This window comes from Podarcis melisellensis (genome assembly GCF_964234715.1).
Source record: "Podarcis melisellensis genome assembly, chromosome: Z".
Lineage (NCBI taxonomy): Eukaryota > Metazoa > Chordata > Lepidosauria > Squamata > Lacertidae > Podarcis > Podarcis melisellensis.
Genome location: NC_138547.1, coordinates 16,743,511 through 16,763,950, shown reverse-complemented (window position 1 = coordinate 16,763,950; position 20,440 = coordinate 16,743,511). Strand labels below are relative to the sequence as shown.

The 20,440-nt window shown below is 43.2% G+C and overlaps 1 protein-coding gene across 3 annotated transcripts in view; it reads right to left on the bottom strand.

Annotated features, from left to right (window-relative positions):
* PRRX2 (paired related homeobox 2) overlaps positions 1 to 14,207 on the bottom strand; it is a 58,000-nt gene extending 43,793 nt beyond the window's left edge. For all 3 annotated transcript variants that reach the window (XM_081897958.1, XM_081897959.1, XM_081897960.1), the window contains exon 1: positions 13,864 to 14,207. In XM_081897958.1, the coding sequence (XP_081754084.1) occupies positions 13,864 to 14,116 (253 nt within the window). In that variant the 5' untranslated portion in view covers positions 14,117 to 14,207. The remainder of the gene's footprint in view (positions 1 to 13,863) is intronic.
* Positions 14,208 to 20,440: the final 6,233 nt, after the last annotated feature.

Genomic DNA, 20,440 nt, shown 5'->3' with positions numbered 1-20,440 from the left:
ACTGGTCCCGTTAGCTAGGGATGATGGGAGTTGTAGTCCCAAAACATCTGACGGGCCAAGTTTGGGGACTCTCACTCTAAATTTGCTTTTGGGGGCATCCCTGGGTAGACGGTGCTTCCTCAGGATGCCCATAGCTGTGTCCCATTCAGCTGCACTCTCCACAGCCAATTCCAGGTACAGCAGGTTTGCTGAGTTTCTCAGGGGGTCCAGGAGATGGGGGAAGCCCCCCCCCCTCTACTCACAGCTCTTTCTTCACCCTCTGTCCTCACCGCCTCCTCCAGCTGGTGGTTCATGGCAGGCAGTGAGTGTAGAAGCTCAGGCTCAGTGACCTGGGTGTGCACTGAGAGACAGCCAGTATGGTCTTTGTGAGCTGTGGAGACTTAAATTTCAAGAGTGGAAGGATAAACACCCACCATGTGTTACATAATGGCCTGAGGACCTCATGGCCCTGTCCACCATCCCCACCAGAGCCTGGAATATCACACCTGGAAAACAGGGATTATCATTTACCAGGTCTCTAGTGTTGAGGTGAAACAATATGGAAGTTTAATGCAACCCACAAGCCCCGGTCAATGGGAGCCCCTTCAGTTTTAGTCAAATCATGTCCCCCTGCCCACAGCCAAGGAGGAAGTCAAAGTATGAAACCAAAGGATGTGCCCAGGGCCGGATTTAGGTTTGATGAGACTCTAAGCTACTGAAGGTAATGGGGCCCTTTATATGTTCAGCTGTTTTTTGTGTTGAATATATGCTATATGGTAATTTAGGAACCTAATAGGTATCTAAAGCCATTTGCACATAACAAAATATGTATTTTGTCAAAGTAATTGTTGCAGTCATCTTATATTTTGGAAATGTACATCCAGGGTTTTTTTCTTTAATTTTTTTTGGGGGGCCCCAAGAGAGTGGTGTGCTAAGCTACAGCATGTTTAGCTTTTACGTTAATCTGACACTGGATGTGCCTCCCTTTGACCTCCTTGTAAGCCAAGCACCAGAATTTTGTTTGGACCGCTTCTTGTTTGCAACACAGATCAAAACACCTTAAATAAAAGATAAGTCCAAAAACAAAAAACAAAAAAACCCAACCGTGGAAATTTTCACAATCTAGAAAACACAATTAATGGCTAAACAGAGCATTCTCCCGGGAATAAAAATAAATAGTACACATAAAAACCAGCTCCAGAAATATGAAGGAAACCCCACATTTAACCGCCACCCGCCCACAAATAACCTTTTGGTAAATTTGCTACCTCTTAGAACATCAGAAGAGCCCTGCTGGGTCCACCTAGTCAATGGTCCATCTAGTCACAGAATCACATAATTGTAGAGTTGGAGGGGACACCAAGTGTCATCTAGTCCAACCCTCTGCCATGCAGGAATCTTTTGCCCAATGGGAGGCTTGGACCCACAACCCTGAGACTAACAGTATCATGCTCTGTCAAGTGAGCTAAATCCAGCATCCTATTATCACAGCAGCCAATCAGATGCATTAATAGAAAATCCCCAAGCAACCTTAATCCTAATCCTAAACCTAACCCCTTCACTTTTCAACACCAGTATTTTGATGCTCCCATCCCAAACACAATGACAGAGCCTAATTTAGTGGTATATAAAAGTCTTAAAGAGATAAATAAATGACTTAACTAATCAAAGCGATTCAACACCTAAAATTACTCTGCCGTCCATCGTTCTTAGGTCAGTGACTAGCTCAACACAATCCAGTAAGCATCATGGCTGAGTGGAGAGATCTTAAGCCTGGTCTCTCAGGTCCAAGTGCACATGTAATCCCCGCAATAGGCTGTGATTAATTAAGGTCACCCAGGGAGCTTCGCTGCCAAGAGGGGATTCAAATGAATACATGCCAATGTAGACACCAGTGAATGCATTTTTGGGCACATTGCTTGGCTGGGGAACTGCACTGCAAAATTGGGAGAAGTACAAATTTCAAAAGATGGTGGTGTTTTGGTTTGCATGTATGTGGGTTACAAGTAGATTTGCCATTAAACACAAACTGAATCCAGTTTCTCCCCCATTCCAACTTCCTTGTAAACCTACTTCAGTAGCATTCCAGATCCTTTGGATCTTCTTTGAAGACCCTTCCTAGAACTCAATAGGGAAATGAATCAGGAATAATCATCAGTAATTTAAACATCTCAAGGGGAAACTCTAGCCAAACAAACCAAGAAGGAGCAGAGAGGCGCTTGTGTCGATTTGCAAATGCGATTCTCCATCTGCCCCCCTCTTCTGAAGACAGAGTTGAGACTTTAATTTCCTGCTGAGGCCTGCCTTGTGGAAAGAACGGAGCATAGAAGAAGATCCTATTGCAGGAGACTTGGATATCCTCCTCTAGAGACATCTTCCAAGGTGCCTTGATCAAACTGGGAGGGAAGTGGAAAGAACCTTTCCATTCCCTGCTCTGCAAACATAAAGACCCTGTAAAAGTCCACTTTTCTGGGTGTTTACAAGATCTCTGTTCCCTCTCTTTTCCAGAAGGGCTCCTTTTCAATTTCTTTACGAGTTCCAGCTTCCTTCGCTCCCAACAGAGATGAAAAGTGGTCATTGATTTCATGAGCAAAAAACCCGCAAGTTGAATGAGTGCTCCCTTCCCTCACCACCACTATCGCCACCACAAGCAAGCTCCAGGAATGAGCATCAGCTCTATCTTCTGGCGAGAGAAGCATTTGTGCAACTGATCCAGTGCGCATCTCTTAATGCAAGTATAAGGATGGCTTGAAAGAGCATAATTACATACAGACATTCCCTCCTCCTCCTCTCTCTCTCTCTCTCTCTCTCTCACACACACACACAACACACGCACACACAAAAATCCAAGCTGTGTGTTATGGTATTGAAACCACTTCTGTGCCTCCATACCACATCCTTTGAAGTTGGCTACTCCTGGTCTGGAATGTTATTGTGGTTTTTCCAGCAAAGTGACAATGGAAAATAGCATTTTATAAATAATAATGTTTTGTTTGCTTTGGGGGCTTTTTTTAAAAAAAAAACTTCAACAACTCATTCTGGGATTACAAATCCAAAGCGTTCTTCCTATAAGAATTAAGCACCGGGGTTTTATTTTCCTGGGCCATTTTTCACTGGAATTGCAAGATCTATTAAAAGATTGTGGGGAGGGGGAGTCTCCACCTTCTGATTTCTAATGGAGCAGTGTCTGAAACCCAACTGCCTGAAATCCGCTTAGATTTAAATTGAGGCAGCCACCGTATGTGGTTCTGCAAAAATGCTGGGGGGGGGGAGGTCCCCTCTGCTTTGTGGGGGAATGTCAGTGTGATGGTGCAGAGGAAAGCAGGTTTGACAAATGGAAAGATGCAGTAATTCGGAGCAAATTGGCACGGGCAACTCCTGTTTATGCATACAGAAACACAAAAATGATTATCATATTGCCATTCAATTAAATCAGTGGTTCCCAAACTTTTTTTCCAACCATCCCCCCCAACACACATTCCATACACTCTTTGAGATGCCATTTCCCATCTATGAGCTGTTGCTTTAAAAAAAAAAAAGCATTTACATTAAAAATGATTCAAAAGTAAGCATATGAATTTTTGTACTGATTCATCCAGAGGACTTTTTTCCATCAGTTAACATGAACATAAATGAAGCTAAATGATTCATCAGCTGTTTCTTGACTGCACTGCAATCTTGGTCAGTAAACATGGATGCAAAATCTAAACCAGTGGTTTTCAAAGTCGGTGGTTCTGCCCCCCTGTGGGGATTACCTGGGGCCACTAAGAGGCAAGAGGGTGGCAGGGGGCACTGGAGGTGGGTACCTCCAAGTTTGTTGAATATGTACTGTATTTATGATTAACCAGGCTGGAGCCTTGAGCAAAAGACGGTCTTCACTTCATGTTTAAAGCTTTACTGCTCTTAACTGCTTTCAAAGTGATTTCCTTTGGTCATGTTTGTATTTGTGATTCTGAGTTGCCACAAGATAGCTGACTATTGGTAACAGATATTGATTTTCCTATTGATTGCAGAACATCTGTGATAGGTGAAGGTTTGTGCATGTTTGGTAAGTAGTTATATATAAATATTTTATGCTGTAAATTTCCTTCCCCCTTAAGTTTTCATTAGTAAGAATGTGCAAAAATATTTCTGCATGCAACATCTGGTATCACTGAATCAAGTTCATCGATTTTGTTGAATTAATTAAACTAATAGTTTCAACCAGATTTTTTTGGGGGGGTGATTGTTTCTGTTTTGCATTTTCTTGTGTGTTTGTCTTCCTTATTGGCTTGTGCAAACTGCTATTCTGAATAATGATCTTTAAAGGGCTGGGAGCTGAGGGAGGGGTGTATGGAACCAAGGGAGCAGTGGCCTGAAAACGTTTGGGAACCACTGGACTAGACATTCAGCTCCCTAGGCTACAGTGGGGACATGGTAGATAAGTTGCCTTCCCCTGAAATTCTTTTTGCACACACCCCACAGAAAAATAATAGGGCAATCTAGCTAAAGTTAGTCATAATACAGGCAGTAATCCTTATGCACTTATCTGGGAGCAAGTCCCATCGAATTTAATGGGGCCTGTTTCTCAGTGGATATATACAGTGGTACCTCGGGTTAAGTACTTAATTCGTTCTGGAGCTCCGTACTTAACCTGAAATTGTTCATAACCTGAAGCACCACTTTGGCTAATGGGGCCTCCCGCTGCTGCCGCGCCGCCGGAGCATGATTTCTGTTCTCATCCTGAAGCAAAGTTCTTAACCCGAGGTACTATTTCTGGGTTAGCGGAGTCTGTAACCTGAAGCGTATGTAACCTGAGGTACCACTGTACTGGGATTAGTTTGTAACACTGCATTAATTTTAATTAAATTTTAACCCATCTGACAGGATTTGCCCCAGCCACTCTAGGCGGCTTCCAGCATATACAGAAACATAATAAAACATTTAAACATTCAATACATGTATCAGATTGTAGATCCCAGTTTATACCGTGGGTTTACCTTCTTCAAGCAACAGAATACAGTTTTGCCATAGGAAGCATCATCCTATTGATTTCTGTCAGCTGACTCTAACCATGTCCTACTTAGAGGAGACCCACTGAAGCCATAGTTAGTCTCATGTGTACTTACTTCAACAGGTTTAGCCTGATATGACTAATGTAACCCTGGGGTTCATTGTGGCAAATGTGTAGGATTATGACCAATATATTCCAGATATTCACCCTCATTGTGTTGCCATCTAATAAAATGAATTGGAAGCTTATGGGAAATCTGAGAGTGTTGGTTTATTCCAATTTTTCATTTTCCTCAGCCCTCAGTTCAGTTTTTCACGTTGCCCACATCAGTTTATAATTTTAAAAAAATCCTCATGAGAATTCATCAACATTTTGCTTAGCTTTCTCCTGACGCACACAATTTTGTATGCACTTTTGCCCAATGTTCACAATTTTGCAAACCAATTTCCCACAACAAAATGCATCTTGCATTTTAAAAAAACTAATACATGCATTTTTACACACACTTTCCTTAATATATACAATTTGTGGGGGGTACACCTTATTTGGTTGGAAATTTGGATAAGTGTGGATTTTGCAAGGTAGCTTTCTAGCGTACCATTTCAGAAAATGTTAATTGGTAGGTTTACGTTAAAAGTCCTATCCAGATTTGACTTCTACCACTAATGTCCTTAATACAGTGACCCTCTCTTGATTAGTGTTCCAGAACCATGTTGTTGCCATCAGTGGAACATCCCTTCTGAATAAATGTTCTTAAAATTAGAACACTGCTTTGACAATTGCTTTGAGTGGAGATTAATTATTTTATTTTAATATATATATATAATGCTACATCTATAACACACACAGAGACATACACGCATTAAAAGGTTTTCTACAGAATGCAATTTTAGTCTTTCAGCGACTGATTCCTAGAATCAACCACTTTCCCTTTCTCCTCCATCGTTCAGTCTAACAACAGAAGGACAAAAGCTGAATTTCATTAGACTCAAGAGGATTCAGAGTCAATTGTGGTAGACCCACAATGTGTGCCACTCTTTAAAGCACACTTACAAAAAAAGAAAAAGGGGCTTTAATAATAAGAAGACATTGCCTAATTACCCCACACTCTAATTACCATGAAAACAGTCCATAAATTTCTCCTAGGTCACATCATACATTTTATTATACCAAAATTGACTCTTACACTCCGCAGGTTCCATTAGGACCTCTTTCCAGACTTCTGATGCACTTGCTCTTAATCATCACAAATAAATCTGGGTACGCTTCTGAACCGGAGCCAAGCACTTTGATGGAAGCAAAATGCTTAACTCTCCCACTGAAAGCAGCAGACCTTGACAATAGTGCTTTACGCCGGGTGAGCTGTATTCATGTGCTTCATTTAATTTATTTTTTTTAATCAAATATTATTTTCCAACCAAGGCTGCTTTTGTTAGAAGAATACAGATCCTTCTGAGAATAAATGCTGTCGTCAAATTCTCCCAAAACAAAAGCTCCAAGCCACCAATTTTCATTCTACTTCACTTTGAAACTTAGACCGATGCTGCGTAGGTTCTGGCAAACGGATTGCAGATACGCATTACTTTCGTAGATTCAGGACAAGTGATTTTAAAAGCGAAGATGAAAAAAAAAACATCCTTATAATGTACGTCAGCTGGTGCTCATGGCAGTAGGTAGGCATGCAATTTATGGGACATATGCAATCAATATATTTTGGTGCTCCTGAACCTTGTCCTCTTGCATTATAGGATTCCCAGGACCCTCATTCCCAAATGAAAAGACAGTTGCTGGCCTTGGAAGTCATCAAAGAAGGGAGGAAGGCTCTGAACTGTTCCATAAGGAAAGAAAAAACAATGGCCCTCACCACACAGTTTTAAAATGCAATGGGCAACAGGAGGCACTGGTTGCGTTAAATTTCCAAAGACACAACTAACTTCTGATCAGAATTCAGATCTGCATCTGTTAAGCTCCCCAGGCTAACTCCTTTCTTAGAAACTAGTTCTGAGTTAACTGACACACTTTTCACAAATTACCTTGGGTGGGGTGGTCAGGAAGGTGGGGAGCTGATTCAGGGCACAGTAGAGGTAAGAAATTAAGGAAGACACTAATTCACCCACTTTGGTTATTTTAGTTTGGATTTTGCAACAAACTTATTTTTATTAAAAAAAAAACAAAAAACCACAACCCAATTATTATCCAACACAGGAATTCTTCCTATTAGCTGGTTGGGGGGGAAAACCCTGACCAAACCAAGCAAGAATGCTTGTATAATCAACAGTAAGACAATTCTACTTAGTAATGGAAGATAAGTTCCCATATATCAAATGCTGTCCTGGCCTTTTTTTGCTAGTCCACCTTTGCCAGAGCCCTTATCATTATTCTGCTGCATTCTTCGAAATGTGAAAGGCTTATTTCTGCTGAGAAGTACAGCTTCCTAAATTCAGTCCTAACATACTCCCACATAATTGACACAGAACTGTGCCATCATTAAAAGAACGGTGCCTTTTCTTCTGTATGAGAAAGGAATCCATACGTGTTTTTCTCCCATTACTAACAGAAGGGAGAGGAGTGTTGAGCTAGTCTTTTATCCCCTGAAGCAAAACAGGACACAGTGCAAGTATATAATACTACATGAACTCTGCTCTGGCTCTAGAGTAAATTTATTTATTTATTTATTTATTTATTTATTTATTTATTTCACTAAAAATAATATGAAGCAATTAAACAATGAAATTATCAATAAGGAAAATTAACGTTAATCATTTAAGAATTTCGAAAAAGATTATAACTCTTTTGAAAGTCTTAAGTTGTTAAAGTTAACTATAGACTGAGAGCAAATTAATACTCACACCAGCTTTCTAAACATCTAGGTAGGCTTGTCTAAGCAAAAAATGTTTTTAGCAGGCACCAAAAAGACTACGGTGAAGGCACCTGCCAAGTATCAAGGGGCAGGGAGTTCCAAAGTAAAGGAGCTGCTACACTAAAATATAAAGTTCTTACAGGGCCAGTTCCACTGATCAAAGCAGTTAAGTGGGCACATAAGGGTTAAGCTCCCATGCATGTAGGGAAGAACAATGGTGGCCACCACGACCCCGCACCAAAAATATATGATTTCTGTAACCCTATCCCTGATTCCGCTCACGGTTGCATGTGCCTGCCATTAAGACAATGGCTTGGCTAAAGGCCTTCTCACACAGTTCTTGAATGTACATCTGAACATCAAAACTGTCCCCCACCCCAGAAAATGGTTTGCAATTGGAGGTTAATGGGGAGAATACCCTATATGTTTGGATAGAATGTTGCGTCTGCCTGTTCCCTATATGGAAACGTTCACTTGATGTTACCATCAGCAGATGGAGAGGCCCTAGTGTAACACTTTGCTCAGGTCTTCTCAATTTGCTACCAAGTTCAAGGTGTCCCTATTAGTATATAAAGCCCTCAGCAACATGGGACCAGTTTACCTGACAAGTGCCCACTCAACTGCTTCAGTCAGTGGAATGGCCACTGTTACAGGTGCCACACAGTACCAATTCTGCATATGAATGAAATTGATATTTTGGTGTGGCAGCACACACACTTTGGAACTCCCTGCCTGTTGACATCAGGAAGGTACCTTCACTGTTCTGTTCTTGGTGCTTACTAAAAAAAATTTTTGTTTTAGGCAAAGCCTACCCAGCTATGCAGATTGTTGGCAATTATTTTAATCAGGTTTTTATTTTAATTATTTGCAAATGTTTTAAATAGTTGTTTTTAACAGTTCTTACCGATAATTTGTGTGGGTGTTTTTTTAAAAAAAATTGCTTGAGGGTTGGTTGGTTGGTTGGTTGTCTTGCTTGCTTACAATCAAGCTGTATATACATTTTCTGAAATGAAACAAAATTATTCTCATGCAGAGCATCCATTGCAAAAAAAGGGAGCCTGGTAAAATGAGTTATTGATGCCTAAAGGCTCAGGGTTGGCCCAACCAATTAGGACCCATTTATTTACTGTATTATGATAAATGATAAATAAATATGAAATACATATTTGAAGCAGTCTTTCTGGATTTCTGTTCCTAATTCTGAGGTTCCCCAGGCACTGCAAATTTCACTTAACATTTGTTCTTTTCCTTTATATTTAAGTCTATAGGCTACAATTTCACCAATCCTCACCATGACACCATTTAGCAGACCAACATTATTATTCTGGTTTCACAGACTGGGAAGAGGGAAGCCAAATTGAGTTGCAATAGGGTGCCCACCTTGTGTAGGAAAAGCTGTGATTCGGGTCTAGATCACTAAATGTGTCATCAAGGGAAAATGCACCATGCTCTCATGATCATTATGAGTTGCCATGCTTGGAAGGTTGTTTCTGTTTTCATCCCAGTGCTATTTGAACTGAAGCTAGGTTAGAAATTAAAAATTTCCAAAAGATGGAGGGAGTTCATGTTGGCTTCCTTCTTTGCCTGTGAAAAAGGAGTTCCATCAAGACAGCATCTGCTGTTCACAACTGGGAGACCTGCTGTCATTTGCAAGTCAATCCCCTAAACTAAAGGCACAGGAGCAACAGAGCTGGGCATTTGACTGAAGGACAGACTATAAAACCCACCAAAAATAAATACAATTAATCAATCAATTAATCAGTCTAAAAAAGCATCTATGCAACACCCTTCAGCCTATTTTAGGATTTTAGGGCTGTGTGTAACCGTAATAAATTATAATAAATGAGTAATAGGAAGGTGGTCCTTGCGGTGATAGTTGGACATACAGATCATACCTCTGCCAATGGAGGCCACTAGCTCAGTCTCAGTTGTCTCCTTTGTGAAATGGTTAGAAGAGTGACCTACATAGGAAGCTGCCTTATTCTGGGTGGAGCCTTTGTTCCATCTAGCTCAGAATTGTCAACACTGACTGGCAGCAGCTCTCCAGGGCTTCAGCCAGGGAGTCTTCCCCAGCCGAATCTGGAGATGCTGGGAACTGAATCTCAAACCTCTTGCATGCTAAGCAGTTGCTCTGCTTCTGAGTTCTGACCCTTTCCTTAAAAATAAAGATTCCAGTCCTCACAGTTCTGAATTAAAGGCTGGTTTAATGAGAACACAAGAAATTATACCAAGTTAGACCAAGAGTCCATGCAGCTCAGAATTGTCAACATTGACCGGCGGCAGCTCACAAGATTTTTAACCAAGGGGTCTTTCACAGCCCCACCAGGAGATGCCATTGAGAATTGAGCTTGGGACCTTCTGCATGCAAAGCACATTCGCTAACACAAAGCTGCAGCCTTCTCATTACTTCACAGGGTCATTTTGACCCCATAATAGCAGTTGTGACAGTTCCTATTCATTCAAATGGGTATACTTAAGCTAGATTATGCACAACAAATTTATACTTCTGTCAGAGCTTTCAGGAAGTCCTTGAGAGCACAATGTATCCCAGGAAAAACCTCTTGAGATCTGAAGCACATAGCTGGGTGCTTAAGTCTAATGTATCCCAAATCTAATGGGATGTTCTTCTGTTCAAACCCAATTGAAATGAAAGGGGGTTGTCCATAATCTTTTCATTTTTACAGGGCTTTCCAGGGCCTTGCAGATCCAGGCAGAGGCCCAGGCCAGGTAGATAATGTGTCCCCCCTTTTTTTTACCCTGGGGATAACTGAAGTCTTATAAATTTCTTTTCTGCGAATTCTTGAATTACGCAGCAAAAATCAAGCAACTTTGCCTTATCATGGTTTATATTTATCGTTGCTAAACCATTTAGGCGTTCTTAAGCCATTGTTAATCGAAAGAAAGACTTAATTCATTTTAATATATTGAAACTTCTCTCATTGGAGACCACTGTAGCTGGTAATGATAAGAAAATGCATAATGCAATTAGAAGATTTGGAAAAACGTTTTCCAAATTCAAGTTTAGCATTTGATCAGCAATTTCTTTCGGTGACGGACGCCGGAGAAGGTTTTCTCTCGCGCTGCCAGCCATGGCCCCAGGGAATCCGACCACCGCCACCGCCTTTGCGCCTCCGCATTCACCCCAGTGCATCCCCTGCAATTGTGAATGTGCTGACCAAGGCCCCCTTTGGAATCAGAGGCCTGGGCCAAGTGGCCCATATGGTGCCCCCCTCTCTCTCTGGGCCTGGGGCTCTCCACAGAATATTTTTTGGGCTGTGCAGATTGATTCCAAGGGATGCCTGTTGCATTTCCCCCCCATATATGACATTGAAAATGGAAAACAAAGAGAGAACGTTTAGCCTCCTGGATGTTGTCAATGCACATGCATGAGTATCGCTAAGACCAATGCAGGAAGAAGCAGAACCAGATTGCCGTAAAAATGGCCAGTCTAACCAGTGCGTCCTTGCGACACATGCAGTTTATGGTGTAGTGGGGGAGCACACAAGTGTTTGCAAGCATGCTAAGGTGCCCCTGAAATTACCCTGGTAGCAGACAAATGCTTTGTGCTCATGTCCTGCTTGCAAATTTCTTATTCTGTGAACCACCCTGAGACCCCCAGGTATAGGAAGGTATATAAATTCAATAAATAATAGTAACAACAACAACAACAACAACAATGGAAGCATCTGGTTGTCCACTGTCAGAACAAGATGTTACACTGGATGGGCTCACGTTAGCCTGATCCAACAGAGCTCTGCTTGCATGCTTATGTTTTACATAGATGGCTATGCTCTGTCTCCATGGTCAGAAGGCAGTGATGCTTCTGAATTCCAGTCGCTGGGAACCGCAGGAGGGGAGAGTTGCTCTTGTTGTAGAATCCTGCTTGTGGGTTTCCCATTACTGGCATCTGTCAGAACAGGATGCTGGATCGGCTAGGCCCCCTTTGGCCTGATCCAGCACTCACAATAATGATGATAATATCTTATTACTAGTCATAAACCACATCTAGCTCTTCTAGCTAAGGCCCTTAAAATTCTTAACTTTATTACGAATTGCAACAATAATATTTTATGCAGCTAAAATTAAGGACAGTTCAGACTCATCCTTCCTATGCCTGGGAATACTTGCAAAGGTGACTGTGAGCATGTTCTCCAGGGGGAAGCTTCACTTTCTGGGAGGCCTTGGGAACCATCAGCATTAGAACAAAGTCCTTTAGGACTCAAGTTGTCAAGACTTGGACCCTCACCCGTGAACCATTAGCGGCAGAGTTTTGCATTCAGGACCAAAGTTGTGCCTATATAGTTGGTGATGATTTCAGCCCCAAGGCTCTTGAGAACTCATCAATAAATTATGGTCCAGGCAACTCAACTACCCATTGGTATTCATGGCAAAACTAAGCAGTTTTTTTACCACCACCACTCCTGCGCTAATCTATCCCATCTACTTTGTGGGAAGCTTTCTGAAGACATTTTATATATGCTTAAGTATTCTCACCCTTAACATTTTTGTAGGCAATGTCATCTGCCTTTTTTTTTGGCAGGAGCAGAGATGCGTTTGGTTTCTGATACTGTTGAAATGGGTTGAATTTACATCATTTGTTTCTGCATTATGTTGTATTTGCTCTGTGTTGTATTTGTGTACATCTGTTTATTCTTGCCTTGGGAGTCTTTTTGGCTGAAAAGCAGCATATAAATTTTATGTTTCTTGTAAGCCTCCTTTTGAAGAATTTGTATCCTGAAAGAAGGGAGAAGGGAGAAGGGAGAAGGAGAAGGAGAAGGAGAAGGAGAAGGAGAAGGAGAAGGAGGAGAAGAAGGAATCTTCTTGGATGTGTGGCTGTTGTCATGATGTCACATTTCATGATGCTTATAATAGTCTCCATGGCGTTTGCTCATGCACAAACATATTTCAGAGCATAGATGAACTGCAGAAAACCCTCTCCATGGCTTTAAGATGTCTGTTTGCCAAACAAAACCCCCACCTCTTTCCCCAGTTTCCAAGGCCTGGGGGCAGGAGGGGAATCTATTGCTAACCACTGGAACTACTGGTCATTGAAATAGCGGGGATGTAAGATCAGGCCAATGTCCCATCTAGTCCAGCATCATGTTCTCACAGTGGCCAACCAGATTAATGCAAAGGGACTACATGCTAGGCACTGTGCAGGAAATGATGCTGGTCTTATAAACCCAGACTCAGAGTGTGTGATTATGAAAAGATACAAGAAAGACAGAGATGATAGATAGATATAGATAGATAGATAGATATAGATAGATAGATAGATAGATAGATAGATAGAGATAGATAGATAGATAGATAGATAGATAGATAGATAGATAGACAGAGGAGCACAATCCTGCAGAAAAATATACAAAGTGCAAGGCCCAATGGAAGGAACAGGGCCCAATTGGATACCAATTTCAACAGCGCTTTTGCTTCCACTAAGGAAGATGTGGAAGGAACCTATGCACACCTTACTTTATAGTGGATTTGGGATGGCTGTTGCACACAAGTTCAACACAGCATCCACACAATGCTGTTCTCGTCAAAACACCACCTGTTATCATTTCACCAATTAATCTGGATTTGCCATTTTTGTGTGGGAAAACCCAATAAATTATAAACAATAAAACTATGGGGAAATTTAGATGAAATAAGAAAGGGGGGAATATAAAGGATGGTGTTTTGATGAGGATCACTCTGTGTGATCACTGTGAAATGCTTTACAACGGGCATGATCAGGCCCCAAATCTGCCATAAACAGCACCATTTGGATCATGTCTACATAAGTCAAGTCCTCTTGAATTCAGTGGGGCTGACTCCCAAGTAGGTGGACTTTATGAGGAGCTGCGAGCAAAGGGTGTGAAAGCTTGTGGATTCCCCCAGGCCTGGCTGGCATTTCCTACCCATTTCACAGATGTTGGATGAGTCCGGACATCCTATTGTCACAGATTCTTTAGTACACCACCCTCAAAAAGAAAGTCTGAGGACATCTCCTCTTCTTTCCTCTTCCCCCCTTCATCTAAAAAGCGCTCACCTTCCCGAAGGGCGCCTCCTCCTTCGCTCCCGCTGCTGCCCCCAGAGGGGTCCGGCCCGCCCTTGCCGCTCTCCCTCGCCTCTGCGCCGGATTCCTTGGCTGCCCCATTCATGCCGGCGGCAACTTCCTCCAAATCCAAGAGGTGGCTGACGCTGAAGTTTTTCCGAGCCTGGGGGTTGTCCGGAGGGTCCAAAATCCGCACCGGGTTCGGGGCAAATTGCTTATCCATGCCGAAGGCTGCCACAGCGTCCATCGCGGAGGTGGGGGGCTCCAGGGCGCCTGCTGACCCCCCACCCACCCCAGCTCACCAGCACCCACAAACCCAGAAGACTGCGAGCGATCCGGCTCTCCTTGCCTTCCCCCCCCCCTCTTACTCCCCTCCCAAAAAAAAGTTCTGATGACCCCCGCTACACCCCCGATCTGCTCTTCCTGGCTGTGGTTTCCCAGGGAAAAGAGATGGGAAGATCTCGGTCTGCCTCGTGTCGACGTCTAAGAGAGGGGGAACAGGGCGAGGGAGCGCGCCCCCAATTTCCCCTTGCTCAGCCTAGCCCACAAAACTCTCTCTGGCTTCTTCTCGAGCCGCTCAGAGACCAAAGTTGTTGGTTTCTTTTTCTTTCTTTCGCACGACTCCCCTGGCTCTGAAATTGACAAGAGGTTGGCCCTCCTTTGCTGAAACTGATGAAGCCTTCCTCCCCTCCCTTCTCCTGAAACTGACTCAAGAGGAGCTGCCCCCTCCCCTCCCTCCTCCGAAATCGACAAAAAAGTTTGCTTTTTAACAGACAGACAACCAACCACACACACCCCTCCTGCTCCTTATTTTTCTGTTTTTCGGTTAGTCATCCCCCCTGCCTTTTTTTTCTACAAGTTCGTTTGCGGGGGGAGCGTGTTTGGAAAAAGGACAGCTTTAAACGGGAAAATAATTTGCCTACCTGAAGTCCCCACATCCACCCCAAATAGAATCATAAAGTTGGAAGAAACCCTGGGGGTCATGTAATCCAATGCCCTGCAGTGCAGGAATAGGCAGCTGTCCCTTACAGGGACTGGCATTATCAACCCCATGTTCTAACCAACCGAGCTATCCAGGCTGGTAGATTCTTAACTCCTAATTGGGGGAAGAGCGGTGGGTCAATGGTAAAGGCAAAGGGACCCCTGACCATTAGGTCCAGTCGTGGCCAACTCTGGGGTTGCAGCGCTCATCTCGCTCTACTGACTGAGGGAGCCGGCGTTCAGCTTCCGGGTCATGTGGCCAGCATGACTAAGCCGCTTCTGGCGAACCAGAGCAGCACACGGAAACGCCGTTTACCTTCCCGCCAGAGCGGTACCTATTTATCTACTTGCACTTTGACGTGCTTTCAAACTGCTAGGTTGGCAGGAGCAGGGACCGAGCAACGGGAGCTCACCGCGTCGCGGGGATTTGAACCGCCAACCTTCTGATCAGCAAGTCCTAGGCTCTGTGGTTTAACCCACAGTGCCACCCACGGTCAATGGTAGAGCACCTGATTTGCTTGCAAAAGTTTCTGTGTTCAATCCTCAATGGCAACGTCAGGTAGGACTGGGATACATTCCATACCTGAAACCTGGATACTTCTTGCCAGTCGCTGTAGACAATACTGGGCATGGTGGACCAATGGTCTGAGTCACCAGAAAGCAGCTTCTTGGGTTCCTATGACTAGGTTCAGTTCCCCCTCCCATCTAAACTGTCACCATTCACCTCTATGGAGAGAAATTAATTGTTGTTGTTGTGGGGAAGGTCTTCCATCCAGGTGCTGGGCAGCCTGGCTTATCACTCTCAGGGATCATGGCAGGGTTTTCTGTCCAAAGCATGTTTTTCTCCTGAACAAAGAAACCCACTGCATTCTTCCTGCTTCTGTGGGTTAGCGTCCACTCTTATCCTGCTTGGAAGCTTCCCCTTGGAGAACAGGATGCTGGGCTAGATGGGCCATTGGCCTGATCCAGCAGGCTCTTCTTCTGTTCTTCTGAACAGAAGCGAGGTTGCCCATTCCTGGTCAGAACTTCTTTTGCTTGCTACCTAGAGTTCCATGTAACAGATCTGCAGAACAGATGAAAGGAAAGAAGCCGTTAAGTCACAAACATAAACATTATAGTGGATCCTTGGAAGCTCCTCTAAGAAGAAGTGTTTTCCATCAGGGCCTGATTGGCTGGTCCAAGCCTTGGATTTCACTTTGTCCCATGACTTTGTTGCTGTTTTTTAAACCCAGTGGGGTTTTTGAAGGAAGCAAGTAACCAAACCCACAGCACAGGATTGCAGTGACGAGAGGGATTTGTTCAGCCTCTGACTTCCAGACTTACTGGCTGGGATTCTTTCCAACTACAGAACCAACATATTATATTTTCATTGGCAGTTTCTGGAACACATGAATTGGATCCAAAATGTTAAATGAAAGGCTCCTGTCCATAACAAAAATGACAACGGATTTGCCCCGTGATGTCAATTTTCCTACAATGCTATATTTTAAAAACTTATCGGAGTTGCACCCTCTTCTCCTTTCTCCTGGTTACCCTTAGAAAGAACTTGAAGAACCCAGAACTGTTAAAAAAACAAAGATCTGCTTTGATCATGTTTGCTTATTTCAGTGACAGGCTTCGCAAACATTCTGTTTTGACAGGAATCTATGGACCCAGCCGAGATCAGAAACTTTAGGGGAAGTTGATCAGTTAGTGATGGCTGGCCTGGCTCCCAATTTGCTTCCTGGGTGAAACACTCCTCTTATCCGGCTACCATGAATGGATTTGGAAGGGCTGAAACCAAAAGGTTTGCTCTGCATCAAAGCTCTGGATATTCATGGCAACTGTTGCATTTTCAGTGCATGGGCTTAGCCCAACTCCTTACTGTTTATGGTGGAATATTAAAAAACACTATGAAAATGCTTTTTTTAAAAGCGTTTTGGAAAAAATATTGAATTTGCCATAAGCTCACCATCACCGTCTAGTGTCACATTTGTATAATGCACTTAAAAAGCACTTAAAACGTTATATTTGCAGCTGTATAGCTGAGTCCTATGTCTATGATGTTCAGTCAGGGAAGTGATAATCTCTTTCCTGATTAACCATGGATTAACCAGATTAACCAACTATTTGAGAGTCAGCATGACATGGTAGTTAGAGCATTGGACCAGGACCTGGGAGTCCAGGGTTCAAATCTTCACCCAGCCATGAACCTCACTAGCTGTTCTTAGGCTAGTTACTCACTCCCAGCCTAACCTACCTCAAAGGGTTGTTGTTGTGGGGATTAAATGAGGAGAGGGAGAACCATGCCTGTCACCATTAGCTTCCCGGAGGGGAGAGGTGGGATAATAAATAAAACAGCTTAAGGATAACAGCATGAAATTTTGCCATGCTGAGCATTATTTTCAAGGAAGTAGGCTGAGGCAAAGTAGAAGTCTTCTCTCTAGTCATACACTTGTTTATTTACTTATTTTATTTATTTTAAATATTTGTTTTAAATTAATAAATAATAATAAATATTCTTCGACTGTACTGTTTAACTTTACTCAGTACCCTGGTAGTTCCCCCACTCTCAGAAGCCTGTGGGGTGGGGTGGCCCAGGAGAGGGTCTTCTCTGTGGTGGCCCCTGAACTACAGAACTCCCTTCCAGAACTGGCACCTTCATTACACAACTTACGGTGAATGCTGAAGATGCACCTCTTTATTCCAGCTTTTGAAAATGGAGGCGTATGTGTTTAGGGCCCACAGAGTGTTCAAGTCCCTCCCCCCCACACACACACACACACATGGCCAAGAAGCTCACTGGATGACCTTGGGGCCCAGTCACTGCCTCTCAGCCTGATCTAACTTACAGGGGTTTTGTGGGAATTAAATGAGGGGGGAGAACTATGGATGCCACCTTGAGCTCCTAGGAGAAAAAGGTGGGATTTAAATGCAGTAGATAAATAATAATGAATATTCCTGTGACTGTAATCTGCTTTAACTGTTTTTAATTCTGAACTTGAAATCGTTGTAACCTGCTCTGGGAGCTGCTGATGAAGAATAAGTCTCTCTCTCTCTCTCTCTCTCTCTCTCTCTCTCTCTCTCTCTCTCTCTCTCTCTCTCTCTCTCTCTCTCTTTGGTAATCACTCGTAGTTGAGTAAGATTCCCTTCCTTGAACACGGTTTTAATAATGAGTCTGTAAATGACTGTGGAGGCCAATTCTGGATTCACACGCCCTTCCACAGTGGGGACGTTGGTTTCCAGGTGGGATTTGATCACGGTGAGGTTTTGCCAAGCGTGCCTTCCTCTTAGCGCGTTTCTCCCTTGCGTCCTGAGTTCGAGTGTCTTCAAAGCACATGAAACCTTTGGTAAAGGCTGTTCACCAACTGGAGCGCTCTCAGGCCAGTGTTTCCCAGTTGTCAGTATTTATTCTACATTTTTTTAGATTTGCCTTGAGACAATCTTTAAACCTCTTTCATTGACCACCAGCATTACGCTTTCCATTTTTACGTTCAGAATAGAGTAGTTGCTTTGGAAGACTATCATCAAGCATCCTCCCAACATGACCAGTCCAACAAAGTTGAAGTTGAAGAATCATTGCTTCAGCACTGGTGAACTCTGCTTCTTCCAGTACACTGATATTTGTTCGCCTGTCTTCCCAAGTGATGTGTAAAAGTTTTTGGAGACAACGTTGATGGAATCTTTTGAGGAGCTGGAGATGGTGTTTATAAGTGGTCCATGTTTCACAAGCATATACAGTGGTACCTCAAGTTACATACACTTCAGGTTACATACGCTTCAGGGTACAGACTCCGCTAACCCAGAAATAGTGCTTCAGCTTAAGAGCTTTGCTTAAGGATAAGAACAGAAATCATGCTCCGGCGGCGCGGCGGCAGCAGGAGGCCCCATTAGCTAAAATGGTGCTTCAGGTTAAGAACGGACCTCCCGAAAGAATTAAGTACTTAACCCAAGGTACCACTGTAGTAAGGTTGGCAGTAACCCCTTTGCAGCGCCACAAATCCAACTCAATGGTGTAACATTGGAAAATGAGGATCACTTCTCCTACCTAGGCAGTTATCTTTCTGCAAGGGCCAACATTGATGCCAAAGAGTAAGTAATTAATAATAATAATAACAACAACAACAACAACAATAATAATAATAATAATAATAATAATAATAATAATAATAATAATAATGTAGAGCTCTGTCCTGATTGTTGACTCCTATAATTAAAAGCTGGAGAAGGAACACTTTTCAGCCTGATAGCTACATTCCCTTCTGGGGGGGGAACCCATGCCTGAGGTGGATGGGGCCGTCAAAAGTGAATGGAGCAACAGTAGGGTTCATTCCAGCTATGCAAAACCCAGAATTTCTCTATATACACATGTCTTCATGCTGAAGGGAACCACTGAGGGATGGGCTTGGGGAGGTCCATATAGAGAGGACCTGAGGGCCGTATATGTATCCCAGGCCTGAGATTCCTCTATCCCTGTACTAAACAGTTCTGAAAGTGTGTGGATTCTGAACATCTACGGCAGCAAAAGAACGCCCGGAGAGTAAATGGATGAGTGAATCAGCAAATTTCAGATTTTTGCGGAGGGTTTTCAATCTTAAATTTGGGTCTCCACAATCTCCGTATTAGTTTGTGATTGATTGATTTTAAAGAAAAACCCTCATGAAAATCCGCCTGCATTTTCATGTACATTTATTCTAATATGCACAATTTTGCATGCATCTTTGCATGTTATTTAAATGAGCACGTGCATTTTTATACACACTTTACCTGAGTATATGCATCTCTCTCACACACACTCTTTACTCAACTAGAGAAGAGTGTTGCAAATTTCGGAAAAGTGTGAATTTTTGAAGGCTGGCTGAGTTTCAATCCATGCTTGGGAGTTGTAAACAAGGTAGGTGACAGTCCCAAATTCCTCCCTCATCCCATCCCTACTGGTGGGGTAAGGACTTATGGCCACAGGACAGGGGTACCAAAGACTCCAGGGCTGACCTTTTACCTCCTCCCCGTCTTTTTAATTGGCTGAGTCTAGCCCTAGAGGCCGCCTCTTAACTAGGGTAACATCTTGCTATGATTACTGCCTTTGAGAGCCTGGGGGCATCGTCAAGCTGCATCAGACAGGGTTAGAGGGGTGGAGAAGGGATCTGGGGGGGGGAGGGGGTGCCTTTAATGATTCAAGGCTGTCTTCCTGCTCATTTAACTGGAGTTGGGATGACCCTACAGTTATCCTTTATTATAACCCATTCTTGAACCCACTGAAATCTGTTTCTCTTCCAGGAAAGTTGAGGAGGGAGTGTGGGGCTTGCCTCTCAGGGTGTGAAATTATTATACAGAGAGAATAATCAGTGGTGAAACCCCCTAACCCCCTCAGGATCCCCTCAGGATCTCCTCCACTCTGGTGATTGCTGGTATTTCTAAGGTGAAATATGACCTTTTATGATCAAAGAGGATCGGCTTTCCAAAGGATGTGGAGGAAAAGGGGAGTGAGAGAATGAAGGTTGTGGAGGGGGGCAGTTTTCTTTCTCCCCAGTCCTAGCGGTCTGATAAAGTTTCTTTAGACACGCCAAGATTTATAGTGCGTTCAGCAGGGGTCCTTCAAATTACCCTGCAA